Consider the following 20,204-nt stretch of genomic DNA (forward strand, 5'->3'; position numbering starts at 1 on the left):
AACACACACGCTCTCGCACACACACAACACCGAATCCCTGAACACGCGTCACACACACACGCGACGTGAGAAGCGTCAGAAACGTGTTGGCCTCACCTCGGGCTATAAGGACATCCAGCTGTGCTGCGATGACAGACACACTGTAGCCTAACCAGATCAAGCAGATGTCAGGCCTTATATCATGACAAGCTTTCACGCATCCAAAGAGTCTTACTCAAGGAACGATTAGCTAATAAGCATTTTAGCAACAACAACTTTAAAGAGGCCCATCTCTTGTCCTCTTTTGTATTAGCCAGCTAAGTATGTCACATGTTGGAACAGCACACAAGGGCACCAAAGCGTCGTTGGGGGGGAAGGGGTCTGTTAACTAAAGTGAGGAAAAATCTAATAATTGTATCTGTCTGGGGGGGGGGTATTATTGGAGGGTATTATTACTCTTTCTTTCTTTCATTTTGCCCTCTAATTCTGCAGAGAAGGAAACCTTTTTCTACAGAAGAAAAGAGAATGGTGGGGGAGAAAGAGAGAGAGAGCTAGCTTGCTAAAGTATGTCTTTGTAATTACCACAGTATTACTGCTCTCACAAAGCAGGGGTGCTGGGCAGGTCTGTCTGTGGACCCTTCATTTCCTGCCTCTAATCCTCCTGCTCATTGGCAACGCTTAGCTTTCAGCACCCCCTGTCTAGCGCTTGACCACCTACACTGGTGACACGGCCAGAAGAGAGCCAGCCTACAGCCAGGTCCCCTATTCCTAGGTCCCTATTGTATTCATAGGCTACTTAACACTGGGTTGGACTGGTGGTGTGTGTGTGTGTGTGTGTGTGTGTGTGGTGTGTGTGTCTGAATGTGTTTTGGTTAGCCTATAGGATGACAGAATCTGGGGAAACCTAAACATCGTAACACTTCCTAGGATCTCTGAGGTAATATCACCTTTCCTCCTCGAGGGACCGAGATGAGGGGCCGGGAAGTAGACCAATTACCTTCAGTTAAGTCAACTGGCAAGTCTTCCTCTGCCCCTTGAGGGCAGCCGACTCCAGCACCTCCCTCAGTGGCATCAGGCACAGCCAGGGGAACACACATAGCACAACACACACATCACCACCGTCACTACCACTGGATATTGTCTGGGGTTTGCCTAATCAAGTGCATTGTGTTTATAGACGCCACTCCCAAGACAACACCGATGCTACTGGCTAATTGCTTCATCCTCCCATGAGTCCAAGTCGTGGTGTGTACTGTTTGGCTGCAAGAGTCTGTAATAGGCTGCGACAACACACACTTTATTCAGCCACCTTCTACAACCAGTGTTAAAGGAGTGAGGCCTTATATTTAGCAGTGCAGGCGCCATTTAAAAGAGGCTTGCCGACTAGCTGGTTGAACAGTTTGCCGGAGCAGTTTACGATCCATGTTGAGTGTTAGGGAGGCCTGTCACACAGCGGAGAGTATAGGCTATAAACAGAACAGGGGGGACCTTAATTACTGTCACCGACACAAGAGTTAAGAGTTGCTGAGTGGCAGAACTGCAGCCCCCAGCCCTGCTTAGGCCCCATGCACCACCATTGTCTACCAGGCTATAATTAGCACTATGGCAGAGGAAATTAGCATAATTATGCAAACAGGGGCAGCTAAAGGGTTGGCACAAGGAAGGCTCCGGGTGGTGGAGGGGAGGGTGTGGGGGGGGGGGGTGGAGGGGGCACTTCTTAAAGCACACACACACACACACAAGTGTCTGTAAGCACGCAAGAATACCGTTCCGTAAAACACACATTTATAGTATGTAGACCTACATCTCTCAGATGTCATCTAAAAAAACACAAACACAAACTTCCCTTTGGCGTGTGTGTGTGTGTGTGTGTGCGTGTGTGTGTGGTGTGTGTGTGTGTGGTGTGTAAGCTCTTGGCTTTTGGAGACGGCAGGAGGGGTTGGTGTCAGTGGGAGATAATGAGGATGATTGAGAGACTAACAGAGTTGTAGCCACAACTGACAATGCCTGGCGTTGTAAAGAGGCCCTATTAAAGGTCGTGTCTCTCCAGACCCTGCCGTGTCACAGGGAGCTTCTCTCTGAATGGACCTTCCACCCCAGGGTCCTCCACCCCACCTGCCCCCCTGCCAGTGTCACCATACCATCGCACAGACACAAGCTACTCCCCCCCGCCCCTGCCGCCCAAGGCTGCAGTCAGGTGAAACACTAACAGTTTTGGAAAGGAGAGGAATGTGCTGATTAGAGCTGGTGTAAAAGACTCTTTGGGGCTGGTTCTGTCTGCCACGTTTCTATGGTTGCATTGTGTGTACTGTCGCACTCTTGCGAACCACCGTCTGGTTTGTCTTTGGGTTAGGGGTGGGGAGGGGAGGAGAGGGGGCGATCTTTCAATCTTTCAATCTCCAATACACACACACAAACACATGACTAAGTGAACGCAGCAGTTGAGCTGACGGTCTGAGAGCATCCGCCACCTCTCCAGAGCATGTGTCAACAAGGCTCTCGTCTCGCGGCTAAACCCTCTTCAGCCCTCCCTGCCCCGGAGGCTTGCATTGTGCCCTGAACCCTGATCCTCGAGGGCAACAAGGGCCTTTAAGCCCCCGGTATTCTGAGCCCCCCATGCAAGCCCCCCCCGCCCCCTCCAGCTACAGAACAGTCAGGGACACCTACGTCCACACATTTGGGGTACTAATCCTGTCCAGCGTTTTTGGGGGACCATTCAGAAAGAGAAGGAGTCGTAGGATTTAGGCTTGTACTCACCTCAGGGGGCGGTCAAGGGATTTAGGGATGTTCGATGTGAGGGGACGGGGGGTGGGGAGGGGGAGTGTAAGGGGCACCCCTCCACCCTGTCGATCTCTCTCTCTTTAGACAATGAGCTAACCCCTTATTTCTCTCCCCGGTCTTCCTGACAGGGACTTTGGGGGAGATGTTTGGGCTAGCAATGCGTGAGATCAATTAGGACTAGGTTGAGAGGAGGGATTGAAAGGCACAGAGGTGACCCTGTCAAAGCCCGAGGGGGGGGAACAGAGAAAGCTCTCTCCTTACACATAGACCAAGGGAGCACACACACACATGCACACGATCGCATACGCACATACAACACGCATGCACGCGCGCACACACACACACACACTTCTGTCCTATACACACACACACACAGGAATATCTCTGACATATCCATCCCCATCTCCTCTGCGTCTTCTGTCTCCGGCTAATCCAGCGGTAACAGATCCACACATCCATCTGGACTAGGACGGAACCAGAGCACCAGCTGGGAGCTTCCAGAACCCTGTTGCTTCCTTAAGGTCACCTGACCGGGGTCAGGGAGCCGGGTCAACAGGGGCTAGTTAGCTGGGGGTCAGGTCAGACTCATATCTGGACCCCTACATTCCTTACAAAACCGAAGGGGGGGGGAGGCCTTGGTGTTAGGTATATCCTCAATTATAAACCAACTAGGCTTTCCAGTGCTAATGCTAATACCCCCATTGAGCTGGGCTGTGCCTGCAGGAGTCTGGAGACCCACTGGGTCAGTCTTTAGGCTGAGGAGAAACTGCTTATTTCTGGATACATGCTTCCATCGTTATGAGGATTAGCTTTTCAGACAGAGATGACCAGCTGGGTCATGATCTACCCTAATAATGCTGTGGGGCCGCTCAGAGCTGGTTCAGAGCCAGCGGTGGCCTCGACCTCAACTGTGACCCCAGCCGTGACGCCTGAGCAGCCACCTGGGTCACGCTCACACACCTGTCACCTCCCTCACCATGACGCCGTCACCATGACGCCGTCACCCGGGAGCGAGGCTGTGATGAGGGCTCGGCAAATCATCAAACATGACTTCATCAAACATTCAAGAAGAAATCCTTTAGCAATCTAGATCAGGTGTAATGCAATTAGGCTGCCTATGTTTAAAATACGACCTTTGTGTTACAATGTCACAAACCACGGATGTAAACCAATAAGGGGAAAACCCTGTTCATGTGGAGGGAAAAATCCCCTCCTGCCTCATATCCAGGCAGGCAAGAGTAAAGCCTCGTTGTACCTGAAACTATATCAAATACTGCTGGAGCCAGGCTGGTTTGCTCCCCAGTGCTGCCTGCTAGTGGAGAATAACAACACACACAGGGTTTTTTTTTTCTTTCTGGAGGATGCCTCTGTGACACACCTACTCTCTGAATGACCAATCAGCGGCCTTACATTAGAGGAAATAAAGAGGCCGTCCCCGTGGCAACTGAAGACGCACTTGTTTCGGTCACCGTGACAACGGCTGACACCGGTAAACGTTGACCTTTGTCCCCACTTCTCGTCTCCTTAGAAACGTGTGTTTGATCTGTTTTATAGTGACTTCCGGTTTAACAAAAGAGAATTGTGCCGCATGAAAGGACGTTAAATCCATCACATTAGAGGTATTTTCCCATTTGCAAAGCAGGTAGAAATAACCGTTTCTTTCTCTTTCGGAGAAACTGAATCGCTCAATACAAGTGGGATAACAACAGTGCAATAGAGGTTTATGCAGTGGGTATACACACACACACACACTCACACACACACACACAGCTAAGATACTGAAGAGATGCACTTACAGACATTTCCGGTGTTATCAAAACTGGTGAGGACCTCGTCCACTCTGATGGGCCCAAGGTTGTCTCTGTGGAAACAAGAGAGGAACATTGATGTTAGTTAATGTGAGTGTCCGTGAGTGTGTGTGTGTGTGTGTGTGTGTGTGTGTGTGTGTGTGTGTGTGTGTGTGTGTGTGTGTGTGTGTGTGTGTGTGTGTGTGTGTGTGTGTGTGTGTGTGTGTGTGTGTGTGTTTGTGTGACTTACCTCAGTAAGGCACTGAACTCAGGGAAGGAGGTACTTCTGTATTCAACCCACTGGTCCTCAGAGGGCAGGTGTGTCCCTGTCAGGTGTTTCCCTGTCAGGTGTTTCCCTGTCAGGTGTGTCCCTGTCAGGGGGTCAGTGATGAGGCTCCTGGTCCTGGTGAAGAGGTTAAAGGTGGAGAACCTGCGGACCGACACCTGCTTGACCTCAGAGCTCACCACCTGCTTCTGTCTCAGCACCTGAGCCACACAAGAGAAGAAGAAACATATCTGAGCCACACAAGAGAAGAAGAAACATATCTTGATCATGCGATGACACACCCACACACACACAGGCTCGAGTGTCCAGCGATGACATGTCCTCTCTGCTTTTTCTCCCATCCTGTTGTTCTTCTTCTGAGGTTAACCAGGAGCAGTGGTCAGGCATGTCAAGGTGGCAAACATAGCTTAAACAGCCTACCCAACTCATAGTGAATGACATGGATAGGGCTTCTTGTCAATACAAAGGGTATTTAGAAGAGGAAGGAAAAGGCTATCTGATCACACTGCATTGTGTTGCCCCTGAAACTGATCTTCACAGTTCCTTGGGTAACTCTTAGCTTGTCACAGGACACCTCTTTGAACAACTTACATTTCCCTCTTGTCAAATACAACGTTAATTATTTAATATTGACAGTGTCCTTCAAATGTTCGTTCATGTCAGAAGTTGCGTCACGCCTGTTTCATATGCATATGCAAATACCTTTTATTAAGTCAGGAGTTTGCATATCAGTACATAGGACAGTACTATGGGGATATGTCAAGTTGCAGGGGAGCCGGGGGGCTGGGGGAAATGTCCTTTCCAGCCAAGTGAGTCATTGGAATGCTGCCCATATATGGAAAATTCTTCGAGAAGCTAGCTGGTGCCCAGAATAAAGTTCAACCGTAAAATCTGATTTGTACACGTTATATCACAAGCATGAGTGTGTGGTGGTTTCCATTAGATTATAGTGAATGTAATGTCAATGTAAAAGATAGATAACGGTAGGAACAGACAGGCCAAATATCGATGAGGCTTAAATTGTTTTGACGGCACATTTACCTGTCGCAATAGAGTCCATCTCGCACGAGCAACATCGGTGCCACAGCTTGGAGTGTCCCGGTCGGGTTGGTGGTTTGTGGTGGTCTCTTGTTCATCCTTTCTGGTAGAAGAAGATGATGCCGGTTGGTGTTGATCTTCGTCTCTGCTATCTGTCACCTTCCTTTCCATTTTATCTTCACAGCTTTTGGCACCCTCTATAATTTGCAATCACAGTGTGTAAAGGCCACTACCTGATAATTTAAGTGATGCAGCGGTTGTCACATGAGAGACCAAAAGTGTATCCGGGAGAGGCAAAAGAATGGATCACTCGAATCTGATACCGCTGGAATCTGCTTAGGAGAAGCACGCTCCTTCCGTACACTATTGTTATTCGAGACGTTGCAATTCATTGCCAACATAATCGAACTCCGTATACGGTTACGAGCTCATTGGGGGCAGATTGGGGATTGATTTATTATGTCTGGCCGACCATTCTTACGCAATCAAAAAGCGCCCTACATCTTTGTTTTGACAAGCACGTTGAATTAAGTTGAAGCTGGCTGTTTGGTGTCACCACAAACGATGTGTGGAATGATACGAAATATGACAGTAATTAGATATGTATATAAAGGACGGGCTTTCATATTGGGATTTTCAGTCTTTATATGAAGAGATGACTAGGCTAGGCTACGAGAGAAACGTGCTTCAAAATGAACATTCTTCTGACGTTTGTTGTCCGGTTTCATCCGCTGTTCCTCGGGAAAGCCAGAGCATGGACTGGTTTATCAGCTGCCCGCTGTTACACAGGGGTAAGGGTGTTGATATCCGCCGTTCTCGACCAACCCGGACACAGGACCTTCGCTCCTTAATGGCATTCATCTATAATGTAGCTGGCTAGGCTCTGTGGGTATCTTACCTCCTCTACAAAACTAGTAATGTAACTTAGATACTAAAGATAAGAGTGCGGATAACCCAACCTCACTGGTAACTTGATAAACTTTAGCTTCAAGAGTGTTTTCTAGGAATTTGATTATTAACTCACACACAACAACAACGTTGAAGTTCAAATATGAAAAGTTACGCAGGAACTAAATCATTGGTTTCCAACAACTATATTGCTCCAACCTACAGACAAAAATGTAAAACAACACCATGTTTTTTTCCTAGAGCCCTTTTAAGTCTGATATTCAGAAATACAGGGACTTGGAGAGATACTTCAAGAGAAGATTAAGAGCGATATATTCCAAGTACGCCGACGTTCCTCAAAAGACGACGGTAAAGCTGTAGGCTACTATCACTAACCACACCTACATCTGTAAATGCATTCATTTAGACTTAAATGCGACTGTCAAGATGTAGCGCATAATGAGTGAAGAGGAGATTATATGATGTACATCACTGATTCCTATCTCTTCTCAGGTCCATGGGCGTAATCATGTGTATTCAATGGAATCAGAAGGCATCTACAGAATAGATACCAAACATGGTAGGCCCACATGCTGCTACTATGCAATACACAATACAAATGTTTCCAGATGTACCTAATAATAATTTCAGCACAATTAATAGGAGGTGGGGGGCATTGCTAGTTTATGAATCACTGTCATGTGTTACATCCTCAATAAAATAGTCCACTGTGACCCTGTGTGCAGGTCAGTCCTGCCCAGAGGAAGTGCTGCGTTTGGGGCTTGGCTCCTCTCTGGATGGGGCCTGGAGGCTCCAGAGGGTCCGCCTGTCCCCCGGGGAGAAGAGGCTGGCTGCCACGGTGAAGACCCCCCAGAGGGAGGAGGCCAGGTGTGTGGTGGTGAGGCTGGGAAACGCTCCTCTGCACCCCCCTGAGCCAGTCCTCCTCCTGGAGGACGTCTTCAGCTTCGGTGAGGGACTGCTCAAGTCCCTGTTACTGTACCGCTGCCAGTGTGATGGAACTACAGACTCTAACTGGTGTGTGGGTGTGGGTTTATTTGTGTGTGTGTGTGTGTGTGTGTAGAGTGGGCCACAGATGATGTCCTATTCTACACCAGTCAAGAGGGACTCCAGTGTCGCTGTGTGTTTCGTGTGGAGCTGACTGCCTCAGGGCCCAGGACCACGCTAGTGTACAAGGAGGAACACCCCGAGTAAGCCGACACGCATCACTTCCTGTCTGTGGGCGTGTGCGTGCTTGTCAGTAGGCGTTTCTACCTACGGGGGCGTGTCTCCCCATAGGTCGACACCACGGCTTTTCCTTTAGTCTTTCCCCGTCTGTTTACCTGTGTCGTGTATTCACCTCTCCCGTGTTCCTGTGGCTCCAGTGTGTTCGTGGAGGTCAGCCTATCAAGAGACCGCAAGCTGCTCGCGCTCAACTGCAGCAGCAAGCACAGCTCAGAGGTGTGGCTCGTTGACACGGCAACACCCCTGACGGATCCCGCCCTCCTCCAGCCCCGCCTCCCCGGTCTCCTGTACCACGTGGAACACTCGTTGGGTCAGCTGATCATTCTGGCCAATACCGGCCCAGGTCAGGAGTACCAGGTAGCTTGCTTGCAGAGTGATCACACACTCCAACACACACACACACGCACACCTGATTTAACATTCGTCCTCCTGTGTAGGTGTTAAGCGCCCCTCTGGGGGCCTCGTCTCTGGAGGAGTGGGTGCCGGTGTGTACCCCTGGGCCTGGGACAGCTGTGAAGGACCTGGAGGTGGTTGTGGATCAGTGTGTGCTGGTTACCAGGGAGCTGTCTGGCCGGCTGGCTCTGCTGCTGGTCCCGCTGGGCCATCCAGCCTGCAGCCGCACTGTACAGGTCAGAGAGACGGCTCACTGTTTATCTCTCCAAGTCTTCCTGTCAGTGTGCCTATTTCTTTTGTATTTCGCACGTCTAATGTGTGTGTGTGTGTGTGTGTGTGTGTGTCCCAGCTCCCCCACTGGGTCTGCAGTATAGAGACCAGGAGGGCTGGTCTGAGGGAGAGCGGTTACTTGGATCTCCTCCTGTCATCCCCGGTCCACCCCCCGGTCCCTTACCTCTGCTCCCCCAGGGAGGGGCTCCTCATACGGGGAGAGGAGGAGAAGGACTGGGCCCCCCGGGACCTCTACCACACCACACGCCTGGAGGCCCCCAGCCAGGTAGGCTTGAACTGGAGGAGACGAGCTGTCCTACACGCGCACACAGTCACACACAGTGCCTCCCTGAAAGGATATCGAAGGGGAAAGAGTGATAGTGATCTGAGGTGTGTGTGTGTGTGTGTGTGTGTGCCTCTAAGCCTCTGGTGACAGCTCAGCCTCCAGGCCTGTGGTTTCAGTAAGCCAGGCCAGGTTTCATTACAGGGTTCTAAAGTGACATGGGGATGTTTACCTTAAAGGTTACAATTCTGTTCATTTGCCCCCCCCTCTCTCCCCCCTCCTCTCTAGGATGGGACCATGGTGCCTGTCACCCTCCTCCACGCAGCTCCCCTGGAGGGTCTGAAGGGGGCGCCACTCCTGGTGCACGTGTACGGAGCCTACGGCCAGCACCTCAACATGGACTTCAGCCCAGACAAGAGGCTCCTGCTGGAGCAGGGCTGGGCGCTGGCCTACTGCCATGTCAGGTAGATGACTACAACTCCCAGAAGCCTTTGCAGCATGCAGGTCATTTGTGTACTGTTGTCGTGTCTGTACAAAGTGTGTGTGTGTGTGTGTGTGTGTGTGTGGTAGGGGGGGTGGGGAGCATGGTCTGGGCTGGCACAGGCAGGGTCGTCTAGGGGGGAAGCAGAGGGGTGTGGAGGACTTGTGTGCCTGCATCCTCTTGCTGTTTGACCAGGGGGTCTCCAGTCCCCGTCTCTGCGCCCTCACTGCCCGCAGCGCCGGGGCCATCCTCGTGGGGGCGCTGTGCAACCAACACCCTCACCTGCTCCGGGCAGTCACCCTGCAGGTGAGTTAGCTCAGGCATGGGCCTGTTGTTTATCATTGACTACACACACCTCAGAGACTCAGGGACACAAACAGACAGTGTAAACAGACTCCAGTGGAACAGAGCTGGGTTTGTTGAGCTCTGTTCTCGCGCCAAGGCCATAAAAGGGCTTTACAACTGTCCGGCGTGTAGCATGTCACGTGTTTGTGTGTAAACGAGGCGACCCTGGAAAGTTCCCTGTGAGGGGGGGGGGAGACACCTGTGAAACTAGCACATCATATTACCTCTCTCCCTAGCGTGTGGCATTGAGCCAATCTCTCTCTGTTTGGCTCACCCTCTCTTCCCTTTTCTCTCTCCCCTCTCTCTCCTCTCACTTTCCCTCTTTCCCCTCTCTCTCTCCATCTCTCTCCCCTCCCATCTCTCTCCTCTTATCTTCCCTCTGTCTTTCCCCTCTCCCCTCTCTCTTCTCTCTCTCCAACAGGCTCCATTCCTGGATGTGCTAGGCAGCATGCAGGACCCCGGTCTGCCCCTGACCGTGGAGGAGAGGGGCGAATGGGGCGACCCTCTGGCTGAGCCCCTCCTCCGACACGCCATCGCCTCCTACTGCCCCAGCCACAACATCACACCCCAGGTGAGCTCCCTGGCTGTGTACCAGCCAGGAGGGGCGCTAGGACAGTTACACTTAGGAGCAGAATACCAAGCTCACAGTACACTGTGTGTGTGTGTGTGACAGCGGTACCCGTCCATGCTGATCACAGCCTACAGGGAAGATTCCAGAGTGCCCGTGGCCGGGGTGCACAAATACGTGGACCGACTGAGGACTGCCATACACACACACCTCAGCTACCACCCCGAACCTGGTAAACACACACACACAACCCTGACACCTCCTAACATAGTCTTATATAGAAAGATGTCATGCCAGACTTACCAGAAACAACATAAAGCTTTGTTTTAAGATGATGGGGGGGGGGGGGGGCCTGGTGGAGGTGTATCTCAGGAAACTCCCAGGTGATGGATCATGGGGGGGATGGTCCAGAGCAGAGCACAGGTCACCTTGTAGCTGGGATCTCTCTCTCTGTGAGGCTCTGTCAGCAAATCAACCTCTTATCACTTACCCCCCCCCCCCTCCCCCTCCCGTCAGAGACTTGAGTCTGAGCACTGTCTCTCTCACTCACACACATTCTCATTTATAATCTCAGTTTCACACATTGGCTCTGTATCCCTCTTTCTCCCACACAAACACACTTTCACACTCTTTGTCTCTTAACACACTGTATTATCTGTCAGATTTCCCTAGTAACACCCCACCACACACACACACACACACACACATTTAGACAGCGAGTGTCGCTAATCTCTACCTTCTCGTCCGTCTTCGATAAAGTGCTGATGGCACCCACCACCCCCACACACACACAGCTGGGCCCATTAGCATGTTTGTCAGATAGGGTATCAGCCGGAGAGATAAGGAACACAGCGCAGGGATCTGTCAAGGTCAGGGCCCTCCTTGTGAAACACTGCACAGAGACAGGAGAGAGAAGAGGGGGGAGAGAGAGGAGAGAGATAACAGGCAGGGGGGAGGAGAGATGGGGAAGGGGGGGCGAAGGGAGGGATGAGGGGGAAAGGGAATGAGCGGAGAGCGAGCAGGCCTTGGAGAGCAGAGATAAGTGAGACATGACGGAGGGCTTCCGAGGATTACAGTTGCTCTTGGTTCTTCTGCTGAAGTCTGGATCCCTGTAGGAGGAGAGAAGCCTTTAGCACTGAACCAAAGGCGCTAGACTGCTGCAACGCAGCGCTGGCAGGCTGGGTCACGGCCTCTGAGGTGTCTCTGTGTCTCCAGATCCCGTGCCGGTTCCTACTGTGGTTCTGGACCTGCAGCCCGGGGGCGACCACTTTGGACCCGAGGACCAAGAGCTTGTCTTGGCTGAGGTATCAGCCACACTACAGCCATACTGTTTATAAATAACACCAGTTCCCTATCATTAACTTTATGGACTCATAAAAGACAGATCAGAGATATTGAGCTATGGACTCAAGTGACTATATTAGTCATATAGCATGTCGTTGTGTTATGTAAGGACGTCTCCACATTGGGGTTGTGTAACGACATCTCCAGCCTCAAGACCCAGTCCTGACTCTCCTCTCTCCCCCAACAGAGCGCCCGCCAGCTGGCCTTCCTCCACGCTGAGCTTGGCCTGGGCCTGGATCACCTGACGCCACGGCGGAAGAGGAGGAGGTAGCAGGATGCTAAGGACCGGCGCTAACAATGTTACACAACCGGACACATTACCTCGGTTGGATAGACTGTTTGAGACAGGAATGCATAGTGACAGTTAGGAGCTTAACAAGTGTCAACGTTGTAAATATTAAAATGACATCACATGAGACTATGTACAATTGCTTAATACATGTATTTATTTGAATGGATGTATTGGATTATTGTAAATATTTTTAATATTCTTGTAAAAAAACAAATCAAATAGATTAATTGTAAGCAGCAGATTACATTTGGTCATTTAGCAGACGCTCTTGTCCAGAGCGATGCTGTGCTGACTGGTGTGGTGGTAGGTCAGGGCCGTCAGCACTTATACAGCAGGTCCAGCGCTCCCAAGTAGCACGTCTTCTCTGACACATAGCACTGTGTCGGGTGGGCGGGGTTATACCGGACATGCGTGGAGTATTCCAGAAGAAGCCCCTCCCCTGCTGCCGTGGCGATGTTCGACTTCCGCACCACCTTTCCCTCGCTGGCGAGGTCGGTGCTCATGTGCACTGTCAGCTGTTCCGGTAGCTCCGCGACGGCAGAGAGGTCCGTCACGGTGTCCTGCCCGAAGTTGAGCAGGACCAGGAAGGCTCGGCCCAGGCCGTCGAGCTCCCGCAGGAAGGCGAAGACGTTGGCGTCGCTCCAGATGTGGCACATCCAGCCGCGATGGAGCGGCAGCTGGGTCTGGCGGAGCCGGCTCAGGGTCTTGTACTGGAACATAACCGAGCCTGGGTCACCCTGCTGGGCCTGGGGAGGGAGCGACGAGTCACGGGGCTTAGCACGGATATTATTACATAACGTTTCTCTCGTTCTGTGAGTGTTAAAAAATATATTCAAAAAATTTTTAAAAAATATCTAAGAAAAAAACAATTCAAACCCTTACCCGAGTTGAAAAAAAGTTTCGAAAAGTTGTAAAAATATTTTCTAAGAGTTTTGAAAGGTTGCCAAAAAACTAGTTTAGAAAAACAAAGTTTAGAAAGGTTAAAAAATTTAATAATTAAAAAGTTACCTTAACGTTGACTGTCTGGAAATCTGGGTGGAGAGGTAGCCAGGTTCCGTTAAGGCTGTTACTGAAGCCTGCGTTCAGACCTTCTTCCCACTGCATGGGGGACCTGCTGGGATCACGAGTGGAGTTCTGGAGAAAGAACACAACTGCCACGTCAGGTTTCTATTATTAGGATCTTACTTTACATAACTTCTCTTTCTCATTTTAGTCGTTTAGCCAGGAGCTTTTATCCAGCGCGACTTACAGTAAGTACAGGGACATTCCCCGAGGCAAGTAGGGTGAAGTGCCTTGCCCAAGGACACGTCATTTGCACGGCCGGGAATCGAACCGGCAACCTTCTGATTTATAGCCCGATTCCCTAACCGCTCAGCCATCTGAACCCCCAACTTACAGGGTCAAATTTGCCGAAGGGGTCCTGGATGTCGGAGATGTTGACCTGGATGTTCTCCATGCCGATCTCCTCTCCGTAGTACGTGGTGGGCGTGCCCGGGAGGGTCAGCAGAAGCATGTTAATCACACGCTTGTAGCCCGGCCCCGCGCTGGAAGTTATACGAGGTTTGTCGTGGTTCCCTACCTGGTGACCAACACAGAGCTCGGTAGGGCGCTTTGGTGTCCAAAATGTACAACACAAAAGGAGTCCTTCCTAATATTAAACTGTATATTTACGATGGGTGAGATAAAAGGTGCTTCACACTCCAAGGCAAAATATAAACTCCAAACCTACCAACATTTCAGTCGTGAGCTGTCTTTGTCACATTTAAATGTCCCTGTCAGCACCTCTCAACTGCGTGTGAGCCTTTCAGGTCCTTAGAGTCAATCTAAGGACCTCTAATATATGACTTAGAGTCATATGACAACCATAAAAGAAGTAATTACAAAAACACCTCTCTTGACTCACCACCCAGTTTGGCCACTTGCCCTCAGGCATGTTGGTCATCCACAGGTTCACCAGGTCTCTGACCCAGTCCCCAGACATGTTTTTGGGCAGATCTAACAGGTAGAAATTGAAGGGGAAGTCACCCTCCTTAACCTGGGGCGTCCCATAGTACATCATGGTCTTATCTATCTCCTCATAGTCATACGACTCAGTGACCATGAACCTGTCAGGGGAAACACCAAAACAGATCCAAAATCATAAGCGATACCTTATCCCTAGAACCCTATAGTGTAGTCTCCATTAATACACCTGTCATCTCAGATCCCCACAGGTGCACAAATAACAGGGACAAGATGTGGATTTTATCCTTCGCCCCCTTGTTTCATCTTGGTATTACGCGATAATGTACGTTAACATTAACATACTGGCGACACCAGTATACCAGCCCTGGTCTCAGCCCTGGCGACTGCAGTCAGAGGGAGTACTGGGAGAGGGGGTGGTCTGCAGTACCTGTATCGCCCAGGCTCTCTGCTGAACTGGTCCAACACAGCCCTCCATTCCCTCATGATGTCATGCAGGCCCAGCTGGGTGGTGGTGTAGTCGTGGTGCAGTTCAAACTCTGTGTCCACTGCCTCCTAGGGAGGGGACACAGGGAAAGAGAGATTTAAAAAATGAACAGAGATGGAGAGAGAGAGAGGGATAGAAAGACAATATACAATATATTTATTTTGCGCTTTAGAAGGGTTAGGGGGGAATTGAACCTGCGACCTCTGAATGCTCGACCCACTGGGCTATACCCTCCCCTGAAAGAGTGGTTGTGGTATCAGTGCACTCCCTGACCCGTCTTCACAAGGCTCAGACTGGGTGTAATTGAGTAGCATTAGGAAAAATCACAGTAACACACAAATCCACAGAAGTATGCCAGATGTAATCCCTTCTCTTTGAGTGTGTTAGAAGCCCCCGCCCCTCTCCCTCTTCTCTAAGGGTTCACTACCTATGAACCGATCACTGCCACTAAATACTTCTGCTCCAGTCAAGCAGTGGTAGAGTTATGGATGATAGAGGGAGAGGAGAGAGGGTGTGAGAAGAGGAGAGAGGTGGTGAGGAGAGGAGAGATCAGGAAAGGAGAGAGGTGGTGAGGAGAGGAGAGATCAGGAAAGGAGAGAGGTGGTGAGGAGAGGAGAGATCAGGAAAGGAGAGAGGTGGTAAGGAAAGAGCTGGTGAGGAGAGGAGAGAGGCGGTGAGAAGAGGAGAGAGGAGAGATCAGGAAAGGAGAGATCAGTATAGGAGAGATCAGAAGAGGCGACACTCACAGGAGGTTGGTTTGGATCGACCTGGGGTTCGCTCCTCAGGTGTTTGGCCTCCAGCATGTGCTTGACTGCATCCATGCGGAACCCATCCACTCCCTTCTCCAGCCAGAAACGAATAATGTCCTGAGAGAGAGAGAGAGAGAGAGAGAGAGAGAGAGAGAGAGAGAGAGAGAGAGAGAGAGAGAGAGAGAGAGAGAGGGCTTGAGCACGTATAATAACACATGGATTAAGCTTTCAAAGGATCACAGCCACACTGCGTTTGGCTTTTGTTTTGGCAACATTTGACATGAATTTGTATGTGAAACATTACAACCGCTTTTTTAAGCAACAATCTGATATAATCTCAATGTCCACCAACTCTCATCTACTGTATATCTCACACAACCACATGCAGCCTCTTTAGACAGGTCCTTCTCCTGCACTTTGGGCTCTGGGTGTCCAGTTGTAAATGCTTGACAACCAGATTAACGACTCAGGGATAATGTCTAACCTAGCCATCAAGACAAGGGTATCAAACATCAACCAATATCAACAGCAACCCTAGCAACACATGACTGTAACACCTGGTATTGTCTATTAGGCGTCTGTTTACTGAATTTGATCCCTGTGCATACACCAGAAACCTTTTCTGAAACAGAATTTATGAGACATGAGTAAAAAAAAATGACAGTTTACGTACCCTTATCTGATTAGCACCTATTCAGGGCCACCAAGATTACATAATTCACCTGTTTTGCTCTGGCTTCTACCAGAGCTTCTCTATGACTTTTATGAATATACTGTATATTGAAATGGTCCAGATGAACATTGAGCAGTTACTGCATGTGAGACCAGCCTTGGAGAGCACCAGAGAGAGAGACCAGCTGGCTGTGGGTGAGGGAGGGGAGAGGGGTTTATCAGGAGGTGTTAGGTGGGGCCGGAACCTCTGCAGCTCTGGGCAGAGAGCCAGGCCAAGCCTCCATGCCAGCTACTTGGGTATAAAGGATTCTCTGTGAAATGTGTGAGACACCAGGCAGTGTCCGTAGACAAGCCACCCGCCCGCCCCTTCTCTCTGCCCAACCAGGTAATACAAACTGCATGAGAAGAGAAACCGGAGGAGAACGGGTCTTTCGCTCTCCGGCTTTTCATCACTCTCTCTCTCTTGACTCTCAGTCTATCCATCATCGCCTGTAGCAGTGGGCCTCGCCATCATTTTGTTTGTGTGTGTGCCAGCCATTGTGTGTTATTTGAGTGTGTGTCTGTGTGTGTTACCGAATGCATAGGTGACACCAGTATCTTACAATCATCTCTTTCTGGACTTGTGGGTTGCGGAAGTTAAGGTCTGGCTGCTCTTTGAGGAACTGGTGGTAGAAGCACTGACCTCTGACCTCGTCGTACGTCCACGAAGAGTTCCCAAAGATGCTCACCTGCAGGGACAGGAAGGGGCCAGGCTCGGGTCAACACACCGGACAAACAGGTCACTAAGTTCACAAATCATTCAAATCCACCCAGAATGTCATGTTGCATGTGCCCCCCACACTCAACACACACACACACAATTGTTTATGTCTGAGCTGTGAATTTACACTCAATCAACTTCCTGATTGAATATTCTGGAATCCGTTCTTCTCCTTACCCAGTTGTTGGGGGGAGTGATTCCGTCGCAGTCCACCCAGATGTAATAGTCTTTATATTTCTCCTCTCTGGCCTGGCTCCTCTGGAACCACTGATGCTTGTCGCTGGTGTGGTTGGGGATGAAGTCCATTATCAGCTTCAGACCTGAGTTGGAAAGAGAGGAGGCGAGAGAAAGAGAAGGGGGGAATTGTTGCAGGTTTATGTTATTTATCATGGGGTTTTAGACACTGTCAAGAGCTGAACCAAAGAATTCCAATGTCACTATACCCTTACTTGTTAAAAAATGGCAATTAACTTAAATCTTAAACTCGAAATGTTGACATAGGGCCTACATAACCTTGAATGGCAACAGACTTGCAGAAATGATTCCTTCCTTATAGTCAACTGTAGCTTTTGACTCACCCATGTCATGCATTTTGTTGAGGAGGTCGTCAAAGTCTTGCATGGTGCCAAAGAGAGGGTCCACAGACCGGAAGTCTTCCACATCGTAGCCAAAGTCAATCATGGGGGATTTGTAGAAGGGGCTTATCCAGACAGCTTTAATGTTCAGGTCCACGAAGTGTTGCAGTTTCTCTGTGATACCTGGACAGAAGGTAGGAGAAAGATCTGCATCCTTCAGGAGAGGGACAACTATTTTGTCGGCCCCCACGGGACGATCAATTGAAACTTGCCCTTTGACACTATCTTAAGGCCCTAACGAGAACAGTGCTCTTCTTCACTGTGCATACTGAGCGCAGTCTGTTTATGACTGTAGACAAACACGAATCCCATATTCATGTGGACATTTAGGTATCATTTATAGCATGGTTGCCCATATGAAAGGAAGGTAAATTCTGGTTTAAAAGCATAATATGGACACAATCTGAACAATAAACGACACCTGGTATTTGTCACAGAAGTGCTATGCACTGTATTATTTTATCAAACCTTTCAGGTCTCCGACGCCATCGCCGTTGGAGTCCTTGAAGGAACGCGGGTAAATCTGGTACACAGGAGATGATTGCCACCAGCTAAGACACCGCGGCGAAAGGGCTATCACCGTGATGGTTAGCGCCACCAGAGCCAACGTGCACAGGATCGTAAGCCAGAACAGAATTTCTCGTGGAACCCGGTAACATGCTTGGCGAGAATACAGTAACAGGACGTCTTTGGGCATTCCTGCGTACGGCTTGATTTGGGTATAGGCACCATCCGATGACAAGTCGACTTCTGAATCCTTGTTCTCGGTTCGGGCTCTCGTGGCATCTTCCGCCTCGCCATCCTCCTGAAAACCGATATTTTTGATGCCCTCCACCAGCTCCACACTGGTGCCATTTGATACCTTTCCTAAAGTCATGACTAGGACTTTTTTTCTTAGAGTGCAGGGATCGGAGCGAAGCGAGGTCGAGCGACACTTGGGTATAATCATTTGTTTTAACAGCTTTTTATAGGTAGGTTTCCGAGTCCATAGTACAACCTCAAACTCCCCCCCCCCCCCTCCCTCCCCCTCCTACCCCCACTTACTCTGTGGAATGTGGGAAACTGGAGAGTTTTAACCGCATGGTTAGAGATTATCACTTGGCTCTGGATTTAAACATATTTGAGCCTAAAGGTGAGTCTGACCTAATACTCTACAAAACAGTCAATTTGGGAGACTGGGGAGTGATACCTCATAGATTCATAAATTCTTCCACAATGACAAATGGGTGGTTAGGTGTGTGTGTGTGATAACATAACAATGACAGCTAAATGTATCCATCATTTATTGAATATTATGTTCACTGTATGGTCTGAAACATCACAATATCATACTGGGAACTATCAGTACAAGGAGGTGTGGCCAAACCCTAGATGACCCCTGAACCCTCTGTGGCCCTGTCAATCTCACAGATGACCCTGCAGAAGATATGGGATTTATAGACACCATAACCCACACACATCATAATCTCATACCGCTCAAAATAAAGCACTTCTCTTTTAAAAAAGGCTAAAATCAGGAATAAATAAAACTGTTACTATAATAGACTATAGTAAAATACTCGTACAAATTCCTAAGGAAATTTATTTTACTAGTTCACTAAAATCACTTGGGTTAAAATCCTACCTCAAAGCTTGCAGAATCATTCTTATCACAAATCTCGTTTGCAGTCAAGCAAATGGTTACAGTTGGGGAATAATGAGGAGGTTCATTAATGTCTTCATATCAACACAAGTTGGACTTAAATATACACCCAAAACAATAAAATGCATTGGGAAATTTTATGTATCCATACATATTTGGCATTTACACTGAGCACCAAAAGTCCTTGTACAGTTACACTTTCTGTGCCAATTTCGGCTACCATCATGTTGTACTTGGCATGCAATGACTATGAGGTTAAAGTGCGAACACTGCCGAGTTTAATATGGAAAACCAAGTAAGATATAATATACAAATACTATGTTTTTATATTACTATAGTGAAGTGTTCACAAGCAGAGACCCAGACGGTACACTTCAGGTTGGAAGCCACAAGTTAACCTAAAAATAGATTATGGTTACCCAAAAAGTATTGTATTTGACATATTGTTGTAGTAGTCTTGTAAACTGTACCTACATGGTGTTTTTACAAAGTTGCACTTCAGATGTTTATTGTTATGACTGCAGTGTCATAGCGGAGCAGAAACGTGTGCACCGTCTTGTTCACCAAATCCAGACAGTTCCATGGCACTGAACACGGAAATACTGTTAGAATAGTGCACTTCTGGTTCTTGATTATCTGTTGAACTTACTATATTTACCATTTGTATGTGGCTTTGGATAAAAGTGTCAGTTAAATGAATAAAATGGAAATGGAAACAAGCCTGGAGAGTTTAGGAACTAAACATGGTTCCAGTAAAGGCTTGAAAGAGAGTAATTGCATAATGTGTCTTATGACTATGGATTGCAAACTTCAGGTAGCTCTTGCATGCAGAGAATATACACCATTACTTTTCTTGACATTTTAAAAGGATACAGAGCTAAAAATGGATGGACTACGTAAAGATGTGCTATTTTTATATAATTTCTAAATGCTTCATAGATATTTATTGACATACCCTTAAATGACACACATTTAAACTGGCACTTTATTGTACCCTATCAAACTCAAATTGCTCCAGTAGAGAACCAAAATAACAGTGAATCAGTCAAAGGACATTTGGTGCTCATTGTGTATTTCAAACAACTAAATGAATGCCAGGAAAGGTTGTCATTGAATGACCACAGGGGGGGAAAAAAGCATCTATTTTCAGTCTATGCAGCATAGTAGTGTATGAAGGTGAATTACATTCAAATAAAGCTCCCCCTCCCCCCCCTCCCATCCCTCCCCCCCTCCCTCCCAGTGTCTGCTATAGCTTAAACATCCCCATGAATATGGAGTACCCCTTCCGCATCACCCCTACATCACCCTCCTGCATCACCC

General features: G+C 48.8%; 3 protein-coding genes across 3 annotated transcripts in view; 1 reads left to right on the forward strand and 2 right to left on the reverse strand.

The window, feature by feature from the left end:
* Positions 1-6,042, reverse strand: part of camkmt (calmodulin-lysine N-methyltransferase) — a 23,875-nt gene extending 17,833 nt beyond the window's left edge. The window contains exons 1-3 of the mRNA XM_067235726.1: positions 5,875-6,042; positions 4,798-5,033; positions 4,557-4,621 (exon numbers count right to left, since the gene is read on the reverse strand). Of these exons, the coding sequence (XP_067091827.1) occupies positions 4,557-4,621; positions 4,798-5,033; positions 5,875-6,042 (469 nt within the window). The remainder of the gene's footprint in view (positions 1-4,556; positions 4,622-4,797; positions 5,034-5,874) is intronic.
* Positions 6,043-6,403: 361 nt separating this feature from the next.
* Positions 6,404-12,126, forward strand: prepl (prolyl endopeptidase like). Its single transcript, XM_067236974.1, has 14 exons — positions 6,404-6,662; positions 7,021-7,128; positions 7,273-7,339; positions 7,506-7,727; positions 7,841-7,967; positions 8,142-8,358; positions 8,439-8,630; positions 8,744-8,950; positions 9,236-9,411; positions 9,518-9,734; positions 10,195-10,344; positions 10,447-10,573; positions 11,557-11,645; positions 11,873-12,126. Exons 1-14 carry the CDS (start codon positions 6,564-6,566, stop codon positions 11,954-11,956), a joined length of 2,082 nt encoding a protein of 693 aa, XP_067093075.1. The 5' UTR covers positions 6,404-6,563; the 3' UTR covers positions 11,957-12,126.
* Positions 12,127-12,179: 53 nt separating this feature from the next.
* slc3a1 (solute carrier family 3 member 1) lies at positions 12,180-18,125 on the reverse strand. The gene is made up of 10 exons (XM_067236973.1): positions 17,711-18,125; positions 17,186-17,365; positions 16,785-16,927; positions 16,450-16,575; positions 15,173-15,292; positions 14,370-14,494; positions 13,881-14,082; positions 13,374-13,556; positions 12,986-13,111; positions 12,180-12,723 (listed from the first exon to the last, which is right to left on the reverse strand). The coding sequence occupies exons 1-10, from the start codon at positions 18,117-18,119 to the stop codon at positions 12,295-12,297; spliced, it is 2,043 nt and encodes a 680-aa protein (XP_067093074.1). The 5' UTR covers positions 18,120-18,125; the 3' UTR covers positions 12,180-12,294.
* Between the last annotated feature and the right edge of the window lie 2,079 nt (positions 18,126-20,204).

The sequence above is a fragment of the Osmerus mordax genome, chromosome 5 (assembly GCF_038355195.1).
Source record: "Osmerus mordax isolate fOsmMor3 chromosome 5, fOsmMor3.pri, whole genome shotgun sequence".
NCBI lineage: Eukaryota > Metazoa > Chordata > Actinopteri > Osmeriformes > Osmeridae > Osmerus > Osmerus mordax.